The sequence below is a fragment of the Chenopodium album genome, chromosome 5, assembly GCF_948465745.1.
Source record: "Chenopodium album chromosome 5, dcCheAlbu1.1, whole genome shotgun sequence".
Lineage (NCBI taxonomy): Eukaryota > Viridiplantae > Streptophyta > Magnoliopsida > Caryophyllales > Amaranthaceae > Chenopodium > Chenopodium album.
This window is the reverse complement of record NC_137838.1, coordinates 13,789,810-13,809,540: the sequence shown is the minus strand read 5'-3', so window position 1 is coordinate 13,809,540 and position 19,731 is coordinate 13,789,810. Positions and strand designations below refer to the sequence as shown.

At 33.1% G+C, this 19,731-nt stretch overlaps 1 protein-coding gene across 1 annotated transcript; it reads right to left on the bottom strand.

The window, feature by feature from the left end:
• Positions 1–4,393: 4,393 nt before the first annotated feature.
• LOC145631942 (CBL-interacting serine/threonine-protein kinase 1-like) lies at positions 4,394–12,447 on the bottom strand. The gene is made up of 12 exons (XM_081684176.1): positions 12,031–12,447; positions 11,809–11,871; positions 6,798–6,869; positions 6,571–6,678; positions 6,182–6,262; positions 5,907–6,086; positions 5,602–5,814; positions 5,401–5,502; positions 5,176–5,292; positions 4,985–5,047; positions 4,804–4,878; positions 4,394–4,712 (listed from the first exon to the last, which is right to left on the bottom strand). The coding sequence occupies exons 1-12, from the start codon at positions 12,223–12,225 to the stop codon at positions 4,614–4,616; spliced, it is 1,368 nt and encodes a 455-aa protein (XP_081540302.1). The 5' UTR covers positions 12,226–12,447; the 3' UTR covers positions 4,394–4,613.
• Positions 12,448–19,731: the final 7,284 nt, after the last annotated feature.

Below are 19,731 nucleotides of genomic sequence, written 5' to 3'. Positions count from 1 at the left end.
AATCCAAACAACCGACATGCCCTCTTTCCCCCCGCGCAAAATTAAATCTGGAATCACCTGACAATCAGTAAGAACCAAAATCTGTGAAAACCCTCGCAAGCGAGCCTTCTAGAGACCAAACAGACACGCTTGCAATTTAGCATGGAGAGCAGAACTAGCCATACAAGCTCTAACTCCTCCCCCAACACAGTGTGGGGAAGTCAAGAAATGAAAACACCATCCTGTACCAGCATTATGATTCTCCTTCTCCCATGCACCATCAAAGAGCATATAAATGTCACAATTGACATTCAAATCACCACAAAGAGCATAGAAAGTAGGAGGGCTCAGGATACCAGGAGGCCTATCAATCTGGATGCAGTAACCTGACGAGCATCCCGGCTTCTCATACACCAGTCAAAAGCCAAATCCAAAGTATGACTAGGGGAGTAATCCACAGAGCGGAATCTAACATTATTCCTGGTTAGCCAAATAGCCCAACAGACCCCCAGAAAATAATCCAGATAAGACCAATTCTTAGAAGAACTATAGCCAGAGATAACACCCTGAAACCAATTATCAAAAGGTAAAGGTGTAAAAGGAGATGGAAGAGTACCCCAAGAGACCGTATTCCACAGCCGACGAGCAAACGAACAATCATGAAACAAATGCTCCACTGATTCAACAGACTCATGGCAATAAACACATACAGAATCAAAAGGTAAAGGTGTAAAAGGAGATGGAAGAGTACCCCAAGAGACCGTATTCCACAGCCGACGAGCAAACGAACAATCATGAAACAAATGCTCCACTGATTCAACAGACTCATGGCAATAAACACATACAGAATCAACCGGAACACCCTTAAGAGCAAGCACAGACATTGTAGGAAGGGCATTATGCAGGATTTTCTAGACAAACATCTTCCATTTCGGAAGAATAGGCAAGCCCCAAAGGGATTTCCACCGGCTGTGAGGGAGCAAACTAGAAACATAAGCAAAGTGTTGCGACAGAATGTAAGAGTAAGCTGACTTGGTAGAGAAGGAGCCATCCCGAGTGTATTTCCAGTAAATAAAAGCATCAATCCTCGTCGTTGGTCTCTCTAACCCAAGAATAGAATCAGCAACAACTGAAGGGAAAAGATACCTAACCAAGGAAGGGTTCCACACAGTCGAATTGGTTAAAAACAGCTCCGAAACGTAAGCAAGACGGATTTCTTCTAGAATCGACTCCTTAAACCCCACCTTAATATTAGGAAGCTAGCAATCATTTAAAATACTAATTCTATTCCCTGAACCAACAACTTTCCAGGGAGCACCCTTGGATAACAATAAACCACCTTCTAACAATCCACAACTACCCCAGGAAGGCCAACCACCTTCATCTTTTAAGTTGTTTTAAGCTAATTAGGCTAAGCTGGCTTAATCTAATAGATATGTGAAAGGCCCAAATGTAAAATATAGTTAAAATATAGTTTTTCCTTAATTTTTTCGAGTTTTTCATGAAATTATTAAAAATTTAGAATTTCTTTTAAATATTGTAAAAATAATGGAAAACATAATAATTGAGAGAGAATTGATCAACTAGGTTTGTTTAGATAACAATAAACCCTACTAGATCTAGAATATTCCGGAATGATATAAGGATAATGGATACCCACACAATATTTTCATAACATTAAAAAAGTTCTTAAATTTTCAGTCTAGTCTAGTCCGATCTTGGACCGATGAACAGCCCTAGGTCCTAACTGATAAACAAGAACCGTTGTTATATATATCATTTGGAAAATTTTAAAATTGGAATACGACAAGAGAAGGTATGAAGGTTTATTCAAAAAAAAATAAGGAGATTAAAAAAAAAAAAAAACCTCATTGGTGATTTAAGTCACAGTTGTATCATAATTATACGAATTTCGGGCATGTTCTCATTGACTAAAATGAGCTGAACTGAACTGAAATTATTAGAGCTGAGCTGTATTGAATATTTTATATGAGAGAAGGAAATTAAGAGCTGATTTGAATTGAAGTGAACTTATTAGAGCTGAAGTGAACTTATTAAGACTGAATTAAACTGAAAATAATCTGATGAGAACAAGGCCTTCAATTATGCAAACTTGAAACGTTAATATGTTGTTGTACTCCCAATTAAACATAGACTTCAAACAAATTACAAAATCTTCAAAAGAAGGTAAACCATATAAGCTTAGCATGCATGATACATGTATCAAACATGTAAGAGACAATACTTCAACATCATAGATTACGAAATATCCCCCAAACATGTTTAGTGCGCAATTGGTTGCTATGACCACACTTCTTCTTACGGCAATTGGTAGCATTAGGCGAAAGTCGGGCATAACACTTGCGACATACCTTGTTCTTAAGCTTACTACGGTAGGCCAAAGCCGCTAAATCTCTTGGTACTAAATGCCAAGAGAAACAATATATGCCAGCACCACCACCAAGCCTCTACGTAAGGTGTAGGGTTGAGCCCTTCATAATGTTATAATACGTTAAAGTGTTGCCTTCTTCTTCACTTTCATCATTGTCATCTTCATGTAATTCTTTGTTACCAAAAAGAAGGCGTTGTTCGGGTATTGGAATTCCTTCATGGTTTTCGATCTTTGATTTTAGGTCGTGTATGGTGTTATTTGGTTCCACGTCTAGGGTTATGGTTGTCCCTGTTAGGGTTTTTACAAAAATTTGCATTTTTTTGTTTGATGATCTCTTTTTTCTGAATGTTGGGAAGTGAAGAAGTCTGCTATTTATTAGTCTGATTTTATGACCTAATTTTGGGGGCCAAGCTTTTTATTTTTGGGTGAACTTGGAGTCCAAGTTTTTTATATATAAAAAAAGTTATATACGAAGTATGTAAAAATAAAAATAAAAAAAGTATTTATGCAATGCATGACATACAATTATTGATGATGTACATAGATGATCGCAAACTTGATCGGCCTCGGACAATGTCAATACACCTTGTTAGATAGGTATGGGACATGTTTTGGGGTTTTTTTCATTTTTTGTGTATCTGTGGAGAGTTACGTCACTAAGACTGGTTTCTGATCGCCTGTACCTACAAAACAACGGAAGTTCCCAGTGGTCAGAGTTCTCCCTCCAACGATCAAGTTAAAAAGTGTTCGGAGTAAAAATGTGCGGAAAAGTAAATATCTTCTAGGACTCCGAGATCGGGTGTTTACTCTGTTTTGAGAGTAATAAATGATGTACTGATTGAACATGCCTCCAAAATGGGACAATCTCCCTATATATAGGGTCCTTGGGCCCTTGGCTAGGTCACGGAAACCTAGGACTGATGGGATGCGCCGTTTTGTAGCTTTCTAGGGAATTGGGCCTTGAATGTCGTCAATTCCAATAGGGGTATTCGATTGCCACGTGTCAAACCCTGGTAGGTCCACCTTAGGCTCTTTTAGGGTGACATGTGTCATGCTCTGGCTGGCCCACGTGGAAGACAAGTCTCACAAGTGGTTGAAGTTATTGCCAACAAACAGAGAGAGAGGGGTGTAGGTAATGTGAGACTAGTTACAACACTAGATTCAAAATCCTTGCATATACTAAATCGGAATTAAGGTGATTGATTGTGAAGGAGATTTGTCACACAACTAGTTTAAATTATACTATTAGGCTATGTTTGGATAACAAAAAATGGAAGGAAAGGAAGGGAAAGGGAGGGAGACAAACTTCCTTGTTTGGATAATATGTTGGGGGAGGGAGGGATCCATTTTCCCTCCTCCTTTAATAAAAACCATCCCTTTAAAATTGGAGAGATTTGGAGGGAAAAGGGAGCTCATCATTTCCTCCACTTCCCTTTCCTTCCCCTTCCTCCTATTTCCCTCCCTTCCATTCCCCTTCTAATTTGTTATCCAAACATAGCATAATCGAGAGAGACATAGTAAATCCTTTGTGGATTATTGAGAAATGTGACTTACGTGTAGGACATTGTATAACCTGTCTACGATAATTGATAATATCTGAATGCGAGACGTATGTAGAGGAGGTTGTTAAAGATACCTAAGATATCTAGTTAGCTTGAGCCAGAGTATGTACGTTACTCCCATGTGCACATGTGAAGCTGAATTCAAGCCATTGTTTGAGGAAAAATACTAGCAGTAAATAACTTGTGAAATGCTCTTTTTAAGTGCAGTTAGTTTCGGACATCAGCTGATTGGATCTTTGCTTCTGATGGCGATAATGCAGTCGCATGTTTCTTACAGTAGTTCAGCTTACTGTATGGTGTATTAACTGAAAACTTGGCTTTTTAAGTTAAGTTGAAGTGGACTCTCGTATTTTTTGCTCAAGCAAAGGTTAGTAAGTTAGTGGTTTCTCTATATTAGTTAGAAACCATTCTTAGTTTAGCCTTTGGATGTAGATAAAAGGAAAATGGAAGATGAACTGTGTAGTATGTACAGCTTCATATAATAATCGAAGCTAATTTTCATTGAATTTCTTTTTTATTCTTTTTTTTTTTTCTCTTTTTGCAAGGAATATATAGTCCAAAGTATAAAAAAAAAAAACAATTCATGCTACATAATTACAATTTACTGAAATATTGAAACTAAGAGGACTCCTCTAGCTCTTTTCGGAAAATGGCACTAAAGATGCATCTATCTATGTTGTCTAGCAAACCTCTGGTACAGTTTCTGCACTCAATATGGCTGCACTTAACAACTCTTGGCTTCTTGATGCACCGAGGTCGTTTGATAATTTATTACATAACTGCACAAACAGAGAAAGTTTGTTAGTTCTATAACTTGGAAGCAATACAGACGGAAATATCTTGATGATACAAAGGGAGATAGATATTAACCTGCCGATAAATTAAAGAATCTCCACAAGTTTTTCTCAATTCAACGACAAATAGCGAAGGACTAATCTCAAAAACCTGCAACATCATGGAAAGAAAGTGAGCAGGGATTGTTGGAAGATTTGTTTACTTGTTCATATGCTTGACAGAATCGATTTGTCCAGTAAGCAACAATTATACTTACTTCTGCTGTAACTGAAAGGCTTCCTGGACCTCTGTGATCACTTTTTCCTTGCACCACTTTTAGCTGAAACAAATAAATTCGAAACTCAGAAAAAATACTTGTAAAACAATTTTAACCTGTCGACCAAATATGTGGTTATTCTGTTAGCAAAAGAATTTTTTAGGGGTCAAATTATAAGGTTCAGAACTTACCCTCCTATTTTTTTTCTGAACTGAATATCCCATTCCTGTTACGATATCCTCAATTCTCTCAAGCAACTCTATGTGCGAAAGATTGGAAGTGAATCTGATCTTCCTTTCGAAGACATCCTGCAAACATTTAACAAGCAACCATTAGCTCCTGTTTAAAACTTTTTTTTGGATAGACTGTCTTCACATTAAGTTCGAATTAAGCGAAAGATTCATCAGTGTTCTCACCTCTTTCTCAAAAAATCCTGAAAGGTCAAGGAATGATGACATTCCAATTAGCTGAAACGCATTGATGTGTTTAGGAAGGCCAGGACTTTTCTCTCCATCAGACTGATTTATACAAATTAAAATTGCAAGCTATTAGCATCTTTTATGGGAATGTAATATTTTATGGAAATGCAAATGAAAGAAAGGGATATCAGTCATTACATCAACATTCATCGAGAAGGCTTCCTCATCTACATATACATCATCTTCTTCTTCTTCGGGATTTGAAGGAACATAGCCTTGCTTAAACCATTGATCTGCTTTGATCTCAGCCAATGTTATTCGGGTGACAGGGTTCGGGTCAAGAATCCTCTTTATCATCTTTTGTGCTCCAGAAGAGAGCCATTTTGGTATCTGAACATCTCCTCTTGTGATCTGTAACATCAATGACACACAACATCATAAACTAAAACCAAAGATAAATTAGAGTCAGATGACGGATTTTATAATCTAAAAAAGGGAAATACCTTTTGATAAAGGACAGCGAGATTCCTGTCATCAAAAGGAAGATAGCCTGTGAGAATGACATAGAGGATGACACCACAAGACCAAACATCCGCTGTAGCACCACTATATCCTCTATTAGCGAGAATTTCAGGAGCAACGTAATTTGGGCTCCCACAGGTTGTATGTAGCAAGCCATCACTCTATAAAAAAGAATGGAAAAGCTACCAGAGATTTAGGAGCTGAAGAGGGGTATTAGAGAATTTGACATCTAGTATCAATCATTATAGCTACTTACCCCGAAGTGTTGTGGTAATGCACTAAGGCCAAAGTCCGATACTTTTAGGTTTCCTTTTCCGTCTATGAGGATGTTCTCTAGCTGCAAAACAAAGTGAAACTCACAATTAAGCAAGTTGACATATCAAAACAAACTAGCAGAAGGCCTAATGGTAATGTCATAATCATGCTCCAACAAAAATCTTCATAGATGGTCTATATTCTAAACAATTTTGGACCTTAATTCTCTAGCAAAAAAGTGAAAATGACAAATAAACAAGTTGCAATGTCAACTGATCACATGTTGTGGAAAAACTCAACTGTGACATACATGTTTAAGCAAATGAAGTGAAATTTCACATCAAATAGAAGATATTTTGGCGTTAAACATTAATAAGCCAGCAATCTTACCTTAAGGTCTCGGTGAAAGACACCCCTGTCATGACAATAACTAACACCATCAATAAGTTGTTGAAAGAGCCTTCGTCCTTCCTTTTCTGGGAGTTTTCCTCGTGATGCCTACAAAATCATGACTTGATAAGGAATAGCAAAGAAAAAAAAAAAAACTCAATTTAATATAAATTAGGATGCTAGTATAAGCTAGAATGCTTTGATAATGGATAGAAGAAATCACTTACAATTTTATCAAACAGTTCTCCACCATGCACATACTCCAGGACCATATATATCTTTGTTTTGCTTGCCAAGACCTGCATCATACCACCATATAATTTAGCTCGGTCCGATGGCCAATTTGACATGGGCATGTAAATTATATGATACATCTAAGAGCACAATGCTGATTCTTATCCATTTTCAAAAATAATTAGACTAAGTCAACTGAAAATGAGCATGTATAAATTCATAATGTATGAAGTATTCACTATACCTTATAATGATTCATGAACGAGCCTAGCTAAATCACATAAATTTAGATACTATTCCATGCCCGTTACTAATACCACACGGGAAAACAATAAAAAAAAAAAAATTTTTTTTTTTTTTCAAACTAAAGAGAAGGCCCTACCACGCCAAAACCTCATACAAGTCAACTCGGCCAGTGCTAGTGTAAAGCAACACTAAAGTGAATAAAGAAGTTATTACGGGGTAATAATTTAATACGGAGTACTATTATACAAGTAATTCTAAAAATGGCAGTTTGTAAATTATAAAATCAATGGACCCCATTTAATAACTCAAGCCACTGTTTTATTAAATTTTCCTGTTATTCTGTTTTTTGGATGCTCTCAAATAATTGAATTGGATGTTAGCCAGACCATATAAAGCTTCCCCAGGTAGAACAAAACAATTTGCACCATAGAAGAGTTTAAACACTATTTGAGATAGCTATGGCTTTATGAGTGGACCCCCAGATTTTTGTGGACTACTACTCACCCCGTGGTATTTCTGTTTTTGAATGGACAAAAACTTTTCAATTTTTTGGAAAGACTATTTTTGACAAATTTTATTGACTTGTCAATGTAGTTATTAAAGTTAAACTAGCCTTTTGACCCGTTCAATGCACGGGTTGTTACTTAGGTTATTTTTTCTTGAAAAATGTCGTTGTTGTGTGAAATTTAGTTAGGTATATATACATAGATATTGTAGGGCGTGAAATGACACATTGATTTAAGTTATATTTAAGTTTAGGAGATGAAAAGACCATTTTATTGTTAATATAACGAACACTAATTAGTTTAATTTTAATTTATTATATTGAATATGAAACACTTAATTTTCTTACTTAAATTTGTAAGTTTTAGAATGCATAAAGATTAAAGACTCAAACATTATTTATATATTTTTACATGTGGCATGTGAGTGATTATGCATGGTGACATGTGGGCTGTGGCTTAGTATAGATTTATGGTTTGTGTTTTTAAATACTAAGTATAGATATAGATTAGAATTAATTACGATTATAATGATTTAAAAAAAATGTCAATTTATAAAATCTGTGATATATTTGATTGTTCTCGTAACCTTACATCAAATAGATTCACATTAGATCACTTATTTACTTCTTCCCCTCTACATGCGAGCGAAACACACAAATTAAAGTTTTACAGAGATCATGTAACAGAAACATAAAAATGGAATCATGACAATGCGAGTCACGTAAATACAGAGATAACACATTGTTAAGAACAATTATGTACGGAATATTAATTTATATGAAGCTTTCAAATTAGATAAACGTAGCAATTAATCTAATCCGTAAAACGCAACGCATTTTATTGATAATCCGTGGACCCATTTGCCATATATAATAAATAAAATAATAATATGCAGAAATCAATTCATAGACAACAAAAACTTTCTATATAAAAACAATGTGATGAATTTCTGTTTGTATAAAAAAAAAAAATCACACAGCATCTATTTTCAGCAAACCCCCATCTACCATTCAACCCCAAGAAACAACCAAGTTCCAGTGGAGCCATATCGTGCATGATAAACACCACAATTGGATGATTGCTTTTGCCATTTATTTTTCATTGGACCCACCATGGGTCCATCATAGCACATGCAATATCCACTTCTTATGGTTCCACCACCTTCATTTTTTCATGAGAAGTCTTCATTATTGGACAATTTATTTTTACATTTATAATTCGCCGCTTTATCTTTTTATATATTACAAGCTTTTATTATATTAATGACAATAAATAACAGAAGGAGTACGTACTATTGAGTATTAATCTCAATTTCTTCACACTTCATGCTAGGGTAGTACAAGAAATAGTAATACTAACATACTACAAACACGCCTCGATAATTTATCACTAGTTCATAATTTTAATTTCACTAAAAACAAGAAAAACCATAGAATAAAAAGTTTTTTTAAAAAATGGTTTATATGATAAATTATGTCAAGTTGAAATGGATAGAATGAATTGGAAAGATGAAGAAATTTTCTCATATTTTAATGATGGTATTGTATCTTTGCTAAATAATTTTAATAATTGATTGGTCTGCCATAACCAGGATATTTCAAATCTACCATACCAACTGGCGTCATATAAAACGACATATTCACCAATAAAACTCTTCCAGCAGAGATCCAGGAGTTGCACCCTCAATTTTTGCTCTGTCATTTTTTTTAGCAAGACGGATCCTGGCGTATAAGTCTCTAAGGTGGGTCCACTACACGAAACAACTTCCATTTTCCTAATTTTATTAATAAAACAAATATTCTACGTATATTTGTACTATGTATATGTATCACAAAAATTAAGAAACTCCGATTGGCTATTAGCCTATTACGACATTTACGAGTACTCTCTCTGTCACATAAAACTGTCTCATTAGTGATAGATTATGAATTAGTGGAATAACAATCCAAGTCATAGAGTCTTACTAAAGTACTAATATCTAAAAATTGACGGAAATATCAACTCAAACTGGTCATATATAACAAGCATAGGTTCATTACGAAACATCAAAACTCTTTAAAAATATGATTAAATGTTAATTAAATGGGTTGGCTGACTTGGCTCAATACCTAAAAAAGATGCTCTAATTAGGGAAAAATAATGAGAGTAGTTCATGTCAAATAGTCAACTAACTCCACCGGAAAACACCAGTTTAACAGTGCAACAAAGATCTTTAAAAGTGATTATAAGTCAATTAAAAATGATTTGTTGTATTAAACAATGGTACACAATAAAAAAAAATATAGGAAAAAGAATATACTCAGTAAAATCCATATCTTCTTTCATACAATCAATTAATTAAATAAAATTATGTGCACAAACACTTTTTATTAAAAAATGTCATCTACCCAAAAAGTGATAAGAGTAGCAAATTATGGTCAAATTTTGAATTAGTGGATAATTAAATTTAATGGCCCCAAAAACGGCAAATGAGAATTTTCCACGTGACTTGATAATAGCCGAGTAAGAATTTCTTCTGTTATTAAAAAGACTAAAACTTTTTAAGAAAAAAAATACTGAAAATTATTTGGACGGCAAAGTTAACGAGTTACAAAAAAAGGTTTAACTTTCATGAGAGTAAAATGTGGAAAACGTGAATATGTGTCTCCATACTACTAATTTCCAACAACTCCATAGTGGTTAGATAAACATAAGTTAGTTTAGAATCTACAAAGATTAGTTTGCTTATTTACCGCTTAATAACAAATAATATTTTATCGCTTTCAAAAGGTAGCTCTAACCAATTGAGCTGTTCCTCACTCTCACATAGGTCTTTACTCTTGGTATACTTATATTAGGAATTGAGAACGTGTTTATGTTGTTTGAAGAAAAAATCATATAATGACAAGTGATACCAAAGAAAAAAAAAAAAAAAAAAACTATAATGAAATAATGAAAGCGTCAATTTGACTTTGTAGTTTTAAGGTATTGTGGAAACAATATCCAACATTTTTGGAAAGTGATTTTGTAATTCTCAATTGTTGTGTATTACTGTACTCTTTTCGTTTAATAGTCTTATACAATACCAACCACAAAAAATGACAGAAAACATATCTTGGATTATAACTGTTGATAAATTAATTAATTAATTAATCAATTATACTTTGTATCAAAGAAACTCCTACATTAAAAAAAATAAAAAAAAAATAAAAAAAAAAGGGAGAAACTACTTGGAAAATGACATATTCATCATCAAACTATAATCAAGGCTTTTTATTAGTCATAACCTAAGAATAAATTACTTGAATAATATTTTAATTTAATCTAAACTTTAGGTATGGTTTTTAGAGTTACCAACAAGCAAGGGCAAACACATGGTGGGGGAACTTAATAAGTGTTTCAACCTCTTCATGATAATTACGTTAAAACAAATTTAAGTTTATTCTAGTTTATGGTTCACAAGCAATCCAAAATTTGCAGATTTAATTCACCTTATAATAATGTAATTTTTTTACATTAATAATAAAAATTAAACTCATAAAATATTCACATAATTTATTTATTTATTTTCCTCGATGAAATACAATAATTCAGGATATTTTTTTTAGCAAGCTCAAACTTCAACAACACTAACATTTATGCCATCCACATTAATTGTCATTGATAAGATAATCCTTAAAAATGAACATGACATTTTATAATCTAAGGACGGATAATCCAAATCTTAAACATTCCTTAATTGTGTGAGAAGCAAAAAAAATAAACCGACAATGTTGAATTTAATTTTTAATTTTTTTTTTCAGTAGTTTAGGTAATTAGGTGTTCTAATAATAAGAAAAGAGCATTAGAGCGGATCATAATCCAGTATTATATATGGAAAAGTAAATATCAAACTTTTCATTAAAAAAAAAAAGTATCAAATTGAGGATTGATGATAAAATGAGACATAGTTTAACGTCATTAAATGTTTAATAGTTGTACTTTTAATCGCAATCACAATACTTAAGATTAAGCTTAACGAAATATAAAGTGAAAATTAGAGTATCTCTAAAGTATAAAACAAAGTTTATTCTTTAATGTTGTTGATACTAAAGATGTGACAAGAGCAAGTAAAGGATCAAATGACCCCAAAAAAAAAACATTATTTATCCATTTTGAACTAACCCCATTACCATAAAGGCATAAACTACCACTTTATATGAATTTATACACAAATTTAATCCTAATTGGTATAGAGTATAGTAAGAATTTTTTGGGGATTCGAGAAATTTACCTCGTATAATCTGACAATATTAGGATGTCTCAGAAGCTTCAAAGTAGCAATTTCTCTTTTAATCTGAACCAAAATCAACCAAAAAAGTCCCAAAAATGAGGTTACAAATTTCCCAGAAATTAACATAAAAAATCAAACTCAATCAACAAAAAAACAATTACCCATTAAAATTAACATGAAAATGAAACATGGGTATTCAATCAATTGAAAAATTAATCTAACCTGATCTGTAATTTTGAGATTAAGAATCTTCTTCTTCTCCAAAATTTTAACAGCAAAAGAATTTCCAGTTTCAATATTCTTAGCAAATTTAACCTTGCCAAAATTCCCTTCACCTAAAAGTCGACCAAGTTCGTATTTACCCAATCGCATTCCCTTATTATCACCCCGTCTTTCTTCCTCTACCTCTCTCACCATCTACTTTTCTCTCTCCTCTGTTTTTGCTCTGTTTTAATGGTGAGAGAAAATTGCAGAGGAAAAAATAGAGGGGAAATTTGTGGCACCTTGAATTTTAATTTTGTTGGGTTGAGAAATTAATTAAAAGATTTGTGTATAAATATGTAAATAGAAGTATGTTGTATGTTTTAGCTTTTAGGAGTTGGAAAAAAATTAGAGGGAGTGGCGTATAAAAATGGGGTGTCAAGATTCTGCTATTTAACATAATCGAGGGAGAGAGAAAAGGCAGTTGTCACGACTCACGAGATTGGTTACGTGGATTGACCTTTTCGATTATACAACCACTCCGTATTTTGTTATTTTTACTTTTACTTTTTTTAAAAAAATTATATTGGTAAAAGTAGAGTCGTATTTCCTTTGTTTTTTTTTATTATAATCGCAGTATTTTGACTAATATAAATGTTAATGCACAACTTTAATCATTAATATTTTAAAAAATTATACTTGTATATGCCAAAAGCTAACGAACGTCCTAAGATAACTAAAAGTAAAAATATTAGATTAAAATCAATGTTAATTACATGATCGACACGTGATTTTGACATGCATCCCAAAATTAATATCAATTTAGAAAATTTATTAATTGCTAATCTAATGCCCCAGACATTCGTTAGTAAGATCAATTACATATTAATAAGACATAAAGAATTGATATAATGAAATTACACTAAAAAAAACTAATCCAAGAATATTTTATATGGCTCCGTCAAAAAAAAAAAAAAAAAAAAAAAAAAAAAAAAATTATATGGCAACAATTGTTTTTTTTTTTTTTTTTTTTTTTAAATATATTGGTGAAAAGTATAGTCTAAGTTTGGGATATCTCTAAAATGTTTATTTGCTTATTTGTCTTTAATGATTTTAAGTGTTTTATTTTTAAACCTCTTAAGGAATAATGTGGGTACATTTATAACCCTAATATGTCAACAACTAAATTTGTAACATAAGGTCAAACTAAAAGAGCCTGTCGGAGGTAGCTGATTATGGCGCGTGTCGAGCACATTACCCGCCCTTGTTAAAAATGAATGCATCCCTTCTTTAGTTAGCAAACTTTAAGTATTGGTCAACGCAAAATTTGATCAATAATATCATTAATTATCTTTAAGCAAATAAGATAAAAAGTTGATTTTTACAAATTATATATTAAGATGATCTTAACAAGTACGTGCATGATGACAATGTTTAATCTTATGCATGTATAAAGCACAAACATTAGTCAGATACATAAAGTAGATAAGTCAAAGTGGACATTTATTTTTAAAAGGGGGAATATACATCTTGTTAAATTTATCTTGATATATTTGATACTTTGCACCATATATCAAAAACATTGACTTTATGAATTTTTAAATCAGGTTAAATCATCGGATTTTTAGATCAAATCATTGTAATTTAAAATCAAGTATTTTTACACAACTCTAATATTAAAGATAGAAGACGTTCATAGACAAAAGTGAGTAAAGACATTGCAATTAAAATTTAAGAAGGAGAATAATGAAATTTGTTTTCATATACTACCTCCGATCCAAATTTCACGCAACTTAGGAATATTTTATCTCTCACAAATAATACCCCAAAGTTGCGAGTAATTTGAACCGGATGTAGTATATAATATACTCATTGTGTTAACATCGTCTATATTTGGTAATCAAACCTACTATTACAGTATTTATAATCTATAGTTGATTATTCATTTATTTATTATTTGGTTTATTTTATTTTTTGGAACTTTTGTAAACTATTGAGGACTTTGAGGAATTCCATTCCACACCTTGCCACCTTGGGGAAGTGTTTGAAATAGTGGTCTGCATTTTATCTTATTATTATTATTTTTGAAATTCCTATTATTTTTTACAAGTTTTTTTTTTAATTATTAAGAAGGTTTAAAAAAAATCAATTGATTACTTGTTTCAAAATAAATAAATAAATAAATAATTGAGTACTCCATATTAAATAAAACAATACTCCGTATAAAGGTTGTTGTCCTCGGTAGGAGTGTGTGATCAACAAAGCAATATTGCATAAACATTATGCTATATGTAACCTCTTTGCTTTTCAATGTTTTCATGCATGATTTAGATATATAGATGGTAAGATTGTAACCACCCCTTTGCTTTTTTATGTAAAAAGGTTTAGTCAAACATTTGATTAACACGTTTCATAACAAATCATAAATTTATATATAATATTATAAAAAATAATGTGACAAAAGGAGAGAAAAGATTAGAATATATTATTTTTAGAGTTAAAAATTCACGTGGCATGAAAACTGATGAATGAATATATGAAATCATAAAAATTTTAGTATACAAAAAACATGTGACGTGAAGTATAACAAAATAAAATTCATGTTTCTTAATTTAAATATTTTTTTCTACAAGAGATCTTATCCAAATATTAACTTTTTAAAAAAAAAAAAAGAATTATTGTACTAATTAGTTTTTTTTTTTTTTTTTAATATTAGCATAATGAAGGTAGGTCATATAACTAATATATAAAGCTAAACTTTTAGCCAGACGACAAGATAGAGACACTTGTCGTTCCAACTTTTTGCCAAGTGTCGCGCCACGTAGGATAGAGTTATATAGAACTCAATTTGTAGGATAAAAAAGTTAGTTTAGAATATTTACAATCAAATTTGGATAGAATTTTAGGATAAAATTGTTAATTTATAGTTTTTTTTTTTTTTTATAAACTACCAATATTTCATATGTACAAATTGAATTATAATTCTATTCAAAAAATAATTAGATTATAATACTCATAAATTATAATATAAATTTATTTTTTGTATCATCATAATATTTTTTTAAAACGAAGGAATTAGTTCAAAATATACCACATTTAAAACGATTGCTTTGTTCAATCGGGTCGGGTCACGAGTCATTTTGGACAGGGTCATTAACTCATTATTTCAAGTTACGGGTCAAGAAATGTTTTTCACCAATATTATTATTATTAGTCATTACATGCCTACTACATAGTTTAAATCGTCACAAAAACACGTCAATTCCTAACTAATTTTATATCAATGATATGTTTTAAAATTTGACATATAGATTAAAAATTTATCTTAAAATTCAATAAACAACCCGGGCATCGCACGGGCACAACACTAGTATATATATATATATATATATATATATATATATATATATATATATATATATATATATATATATATAGGTTTATATAGGTTTTTCAGTGCGGCACGGGTTACTTGTATTTTAGGGTTACTTGTATCGTGGGGTTACTTGTATGTGTTACTTGTATTCTGGGTAACTCTTACAAGTAACTCCAAATCAAAATCCCATACCAAACCAGTAACACCTGATAAAAAATCAGTAACACCCATACAAGTAACCTTATAATACAAGTAACACCTACAAGTAACCCCTGACAAAACCAGTAACACCCTACAAGTAACAACCCCGACCAAAACCAGTAACATTCATACAAGTAACCCCATAATACAAGTAACCCCTGACAAAACCAGTAACATACCCTAAAAGTAACCTCAACCAAAACCAGTAACACCCATACAAGTTACCCTAGAATACAAGTAACACTTACAAGTAACCCCTGACAAAACCAATAACACCCTACAAATAACCCTGGCCAAAACCAGTAACACCCATACAAGTAACCCTAGAATACAAGTAACACTTACAAGTAACCCCTGACAAAACCAGTAACACCCTACAAGTAACCCTGACCAAAACCAGTAACACCCATACAAGTAACCTCAGAATACAAGTAACCCCTGACAAAACCAGTATATGCATAATTTTTTGTTGTGTATGTAAATGGCTGATATGGTTTCAAATTTGTAGTAGTTGAGAGTTGAGACGATAATGAGGATGAAAACCATACCTACCATGCATTAGTGATAGCCTGATAGGTAAAGATGGCCTGGGTTTTTAGGTTGTCGTCCATGCCAGAAATCCACACCATTCTATACAATGGAAGAAGGCTGGGCTAAGGCCTTTTCTTTGCATGATTTTGATTATACTCCCTCCATTTCTAAATAATTGACACGTGTGACTTTTTTCTTATTGTATATATTTTTATCATCGTTTTCCTAATAAAGTATATAAAGCAAATTCTATAATGAAATATATTGTTAAATAGGTATTTATATTGAAAGAATTATGTCTTAGTCAAATGCAAACTCTAAACATAATGGATCAAATTACGAAGATAATTAAGTTCGTTCTTATAGGTTGTATTTATATCATTACTAAAGGTGCTAACAATCGTAAAATAGGCCAAAACCCGTTTAAATGGATCCTATTACTACGAGTCCTAGATTGAACATAAGAGGAAGACCTCTAGGTGGCCAACCATAGGGAGTGGTATTAGGGGCTTCGGGCTTGCTTCCTAGCTTAGTCTAATTATAATATGATTATAAATAGATTAGATGTGTAGGGTTTGCATAACAATTGATTAGTAGTCAACAAACTCTAATTAGCAAACACAAAACCAACTCCTCTCTCTTTCTTCATCTTATACCTCCTTGCGTGCGCCGACATGTGTGTGTGGTGGTTCATGCGGTGGCCGGTTGTCCATGGAGGGTGGTGATCACAGTGGTTTACCTTTCTCACCCAACCAATCTAGTATTGGTGGACGCTCAATCGAATCCCGTGTGTTGAGTAGAGTAGCAATGCTTAGGACTCTATTTCTCTTTGATTCATATAGCTAATCATAATATAATGTGGAATTCATTCTTCAAAGGTATTATTATGTGATTCTTATGTGTTATGTATGTTGATCCTGTTTTAAGTGCAAACGAATTAAATTTATGAAATTTTGCAACATAGTACCCAATTCACTGCAAATATAAATTATTAGAATATCAACTTTTTTTTATATACGTAGTATATTTTTTTAATATTTAATCATATATATCTAAGTTTAAACTAATGTTGGCATCTGTGCTACGTTTGATTGTGTTAATTATTTAGGAACGAAAGAGTATATTAATGGTGCAACTTTTGATGTTGGTTGCATCATAGCTAAAGATCCATCCATTTTCCACCTCCCAAGTTCAGAACCTCTCCTCCAAAGTATTTCTCATGTATTTTTTTTGCTAATGACAGTCTCCTTTTTGCTAGGGCAAAGTCCGCTAACTGAGTGGAATGCTCAAAGATAGTTGATATTCTCAACTTGTACAAAGCAGCTTCCGGAAGTTCAGAACCTCTCCCTTACACTTTAGTCTTTTACTTTTCGTGTGCTAATTTTACTATTTTGTATAAAAAGGTTGTAGCACTACTCTAGGCATTAAATTCCTCTTTTCAAATTTTTTCGTTACATATAAATTTTAATACTTCGTACTTAGTGACTTAGTCTCACTCTTTTTTGACATTTCAATTTGTGTACGAGAATTAGTACATATACTCGTATTAATTAAGTTAGGTCTCCCCTAATTAAAAATTCCGCCTCCACCACTAATCCCATACCTACTCAAATAAAAAGTACTCCCTCCATTTTTTTTTATATGCATCACTTGCATTTACACGGAGTTTTAGGAAAGTTATTTGCTTCAATATTATATTGTGCAAGTGGGGCAAGTGGGTGATTAATTTATTTTGATAAAAGTACAATGTGGGTCATGAAATAGATAGTATGTGAGAGAGAATGATTTATTTAATAATATAAGTGGGGACCATGAAAGAGAGTGAAATGATAAAATATTTTGAGTGGGGTATTTGAGAAGAGAGAGAGATAATAAAATATAGTATAAAGTTACCAAATATAGAAGTGATGCATATGTAAAAAAAACACCCCTAAATAGAAAGTGATGCATATAAAAAAACGGAGGGAGTACATAGTACTTGAACAATGCGTTACATCAAAACTTAACACCCCGCACTATTCCCACTTATTAATAACTAGTTAAAGTCCCGTGCAATGCATGAATTATGCTTAATTATGGGCATGTTTAGCAAAATATAGCTGTGAAGGTAGCTGTAGCTGTGGAGATAGCTGTGAGCTGTGTATATAGCTGTTAGCTGTCAACAAGCTGTTAGCTGTGAAAATAGATAATTTAGATATGAATGTTCGGTAAAGTAGTGGTTAACTAGCTGTTACATTTAAAAATCAATATTTTGTTTTTAAAACTATACATTAAATTTTCAAAAGATACCTCTAACTTTAAAAGCTAATAATCCTAACTTTTAATAAAAGCTACCTCCACCACTAAAAGCTACTTGAACCATTATTTTGCCAAACACTCACATTTTTTGTTAAGTAGTGGCCACTAAAAGCTACTCAAAAGCTAGCGCCGAACACGCCCTATATAGTGAAGTACAATATTGATTTAACAATTATATTGATAGAGTATAAAACATATTCCTGGGCCTCAACCATCAGCTTAAGCTTTTGGTTGAGTTTGTTGAGTTGGTCCTCTAACATGGTATCGGAGCCATCGTGACACAAAGGTCACAGGTTCGAATCTCATCCGCCTCATAGTTATACATCAAGAAATAAGACTCAAAGTAATGATTTAGGATATCTCAAAATTCACATATATATAATCTCACATGACGCGTGTTAATTTGGATAATTAGGTTCGATCAGGTGTAATTCAAAGTTAAGTCATACTAAAGGAAAAATTAGAAAAAATAATCCCAACTTTCATCAATTTTCCTAGAATAATCCCAACTTTGGATTATTCTAGAATAATCCGAACTTTATGGGTTATTTTTTTTCTTCAATCCCTAACCGATCAACCAAAGTCAATGACCCATTATATCAGGTCACTTGACATGTGTCAAGTCCTGATTGGTCTAATTTTTTTTTTTATAAAAAAAAATAAAAAAAAAGAAGAAAAGAAAAACCCAGTCAGCAGCCTCCCCTCCCCTACCGCTCCACCCTAACCTCAACCAATAAGAAATACCGCCGCCTCTCCATCACCGGACAACCGTCGTTCGTTCCACAGTCAACGTGTTCTTCCCTCGCCGTTTTCCCCCTTTCCTGAAATCCCCTTCAACGAGTTTAACCCCCCCCCCCCACCCACGCAACCACCAAAGCAACCCCTTTCCCATTCTCGAAAAACCCCAATTACTCCTCCCCCACCTCAAAACCCTAGCGGCTAGGATTTTCGACGGTATTGAAGGGGTTTTTGGTGGTTTTCGGGAGTGGGAAAGGTGGTTTAGAGGGATATTTCGAGAGTAGAGCTGCTGGTTTTTGGGGTTTTTGGGAGTGGGGCTAGTGGTTTTTAGGGATTGGCTGGTGGCGTGGCAGTTTCGGGGAGGCGATGGAGGTTTGTTAGCGATAGGGTGGCCGGCGTCAGTCAGGGTTTGGGTTTGGTTGGTGTGAGAAGGGGAGGGGGGGAGTTTTTACGGGATGGAGGAAGGGAGGAGGAGGGTTTCGTGGGTGGGGGAAGGGAGGGGGAGGTGTTTCGGCGGGTGGGGAGTGGTGGACAGGGGGTGGGGGCGGTTTTCCGGCTGCGTGGGGGGTGTTTTCGGG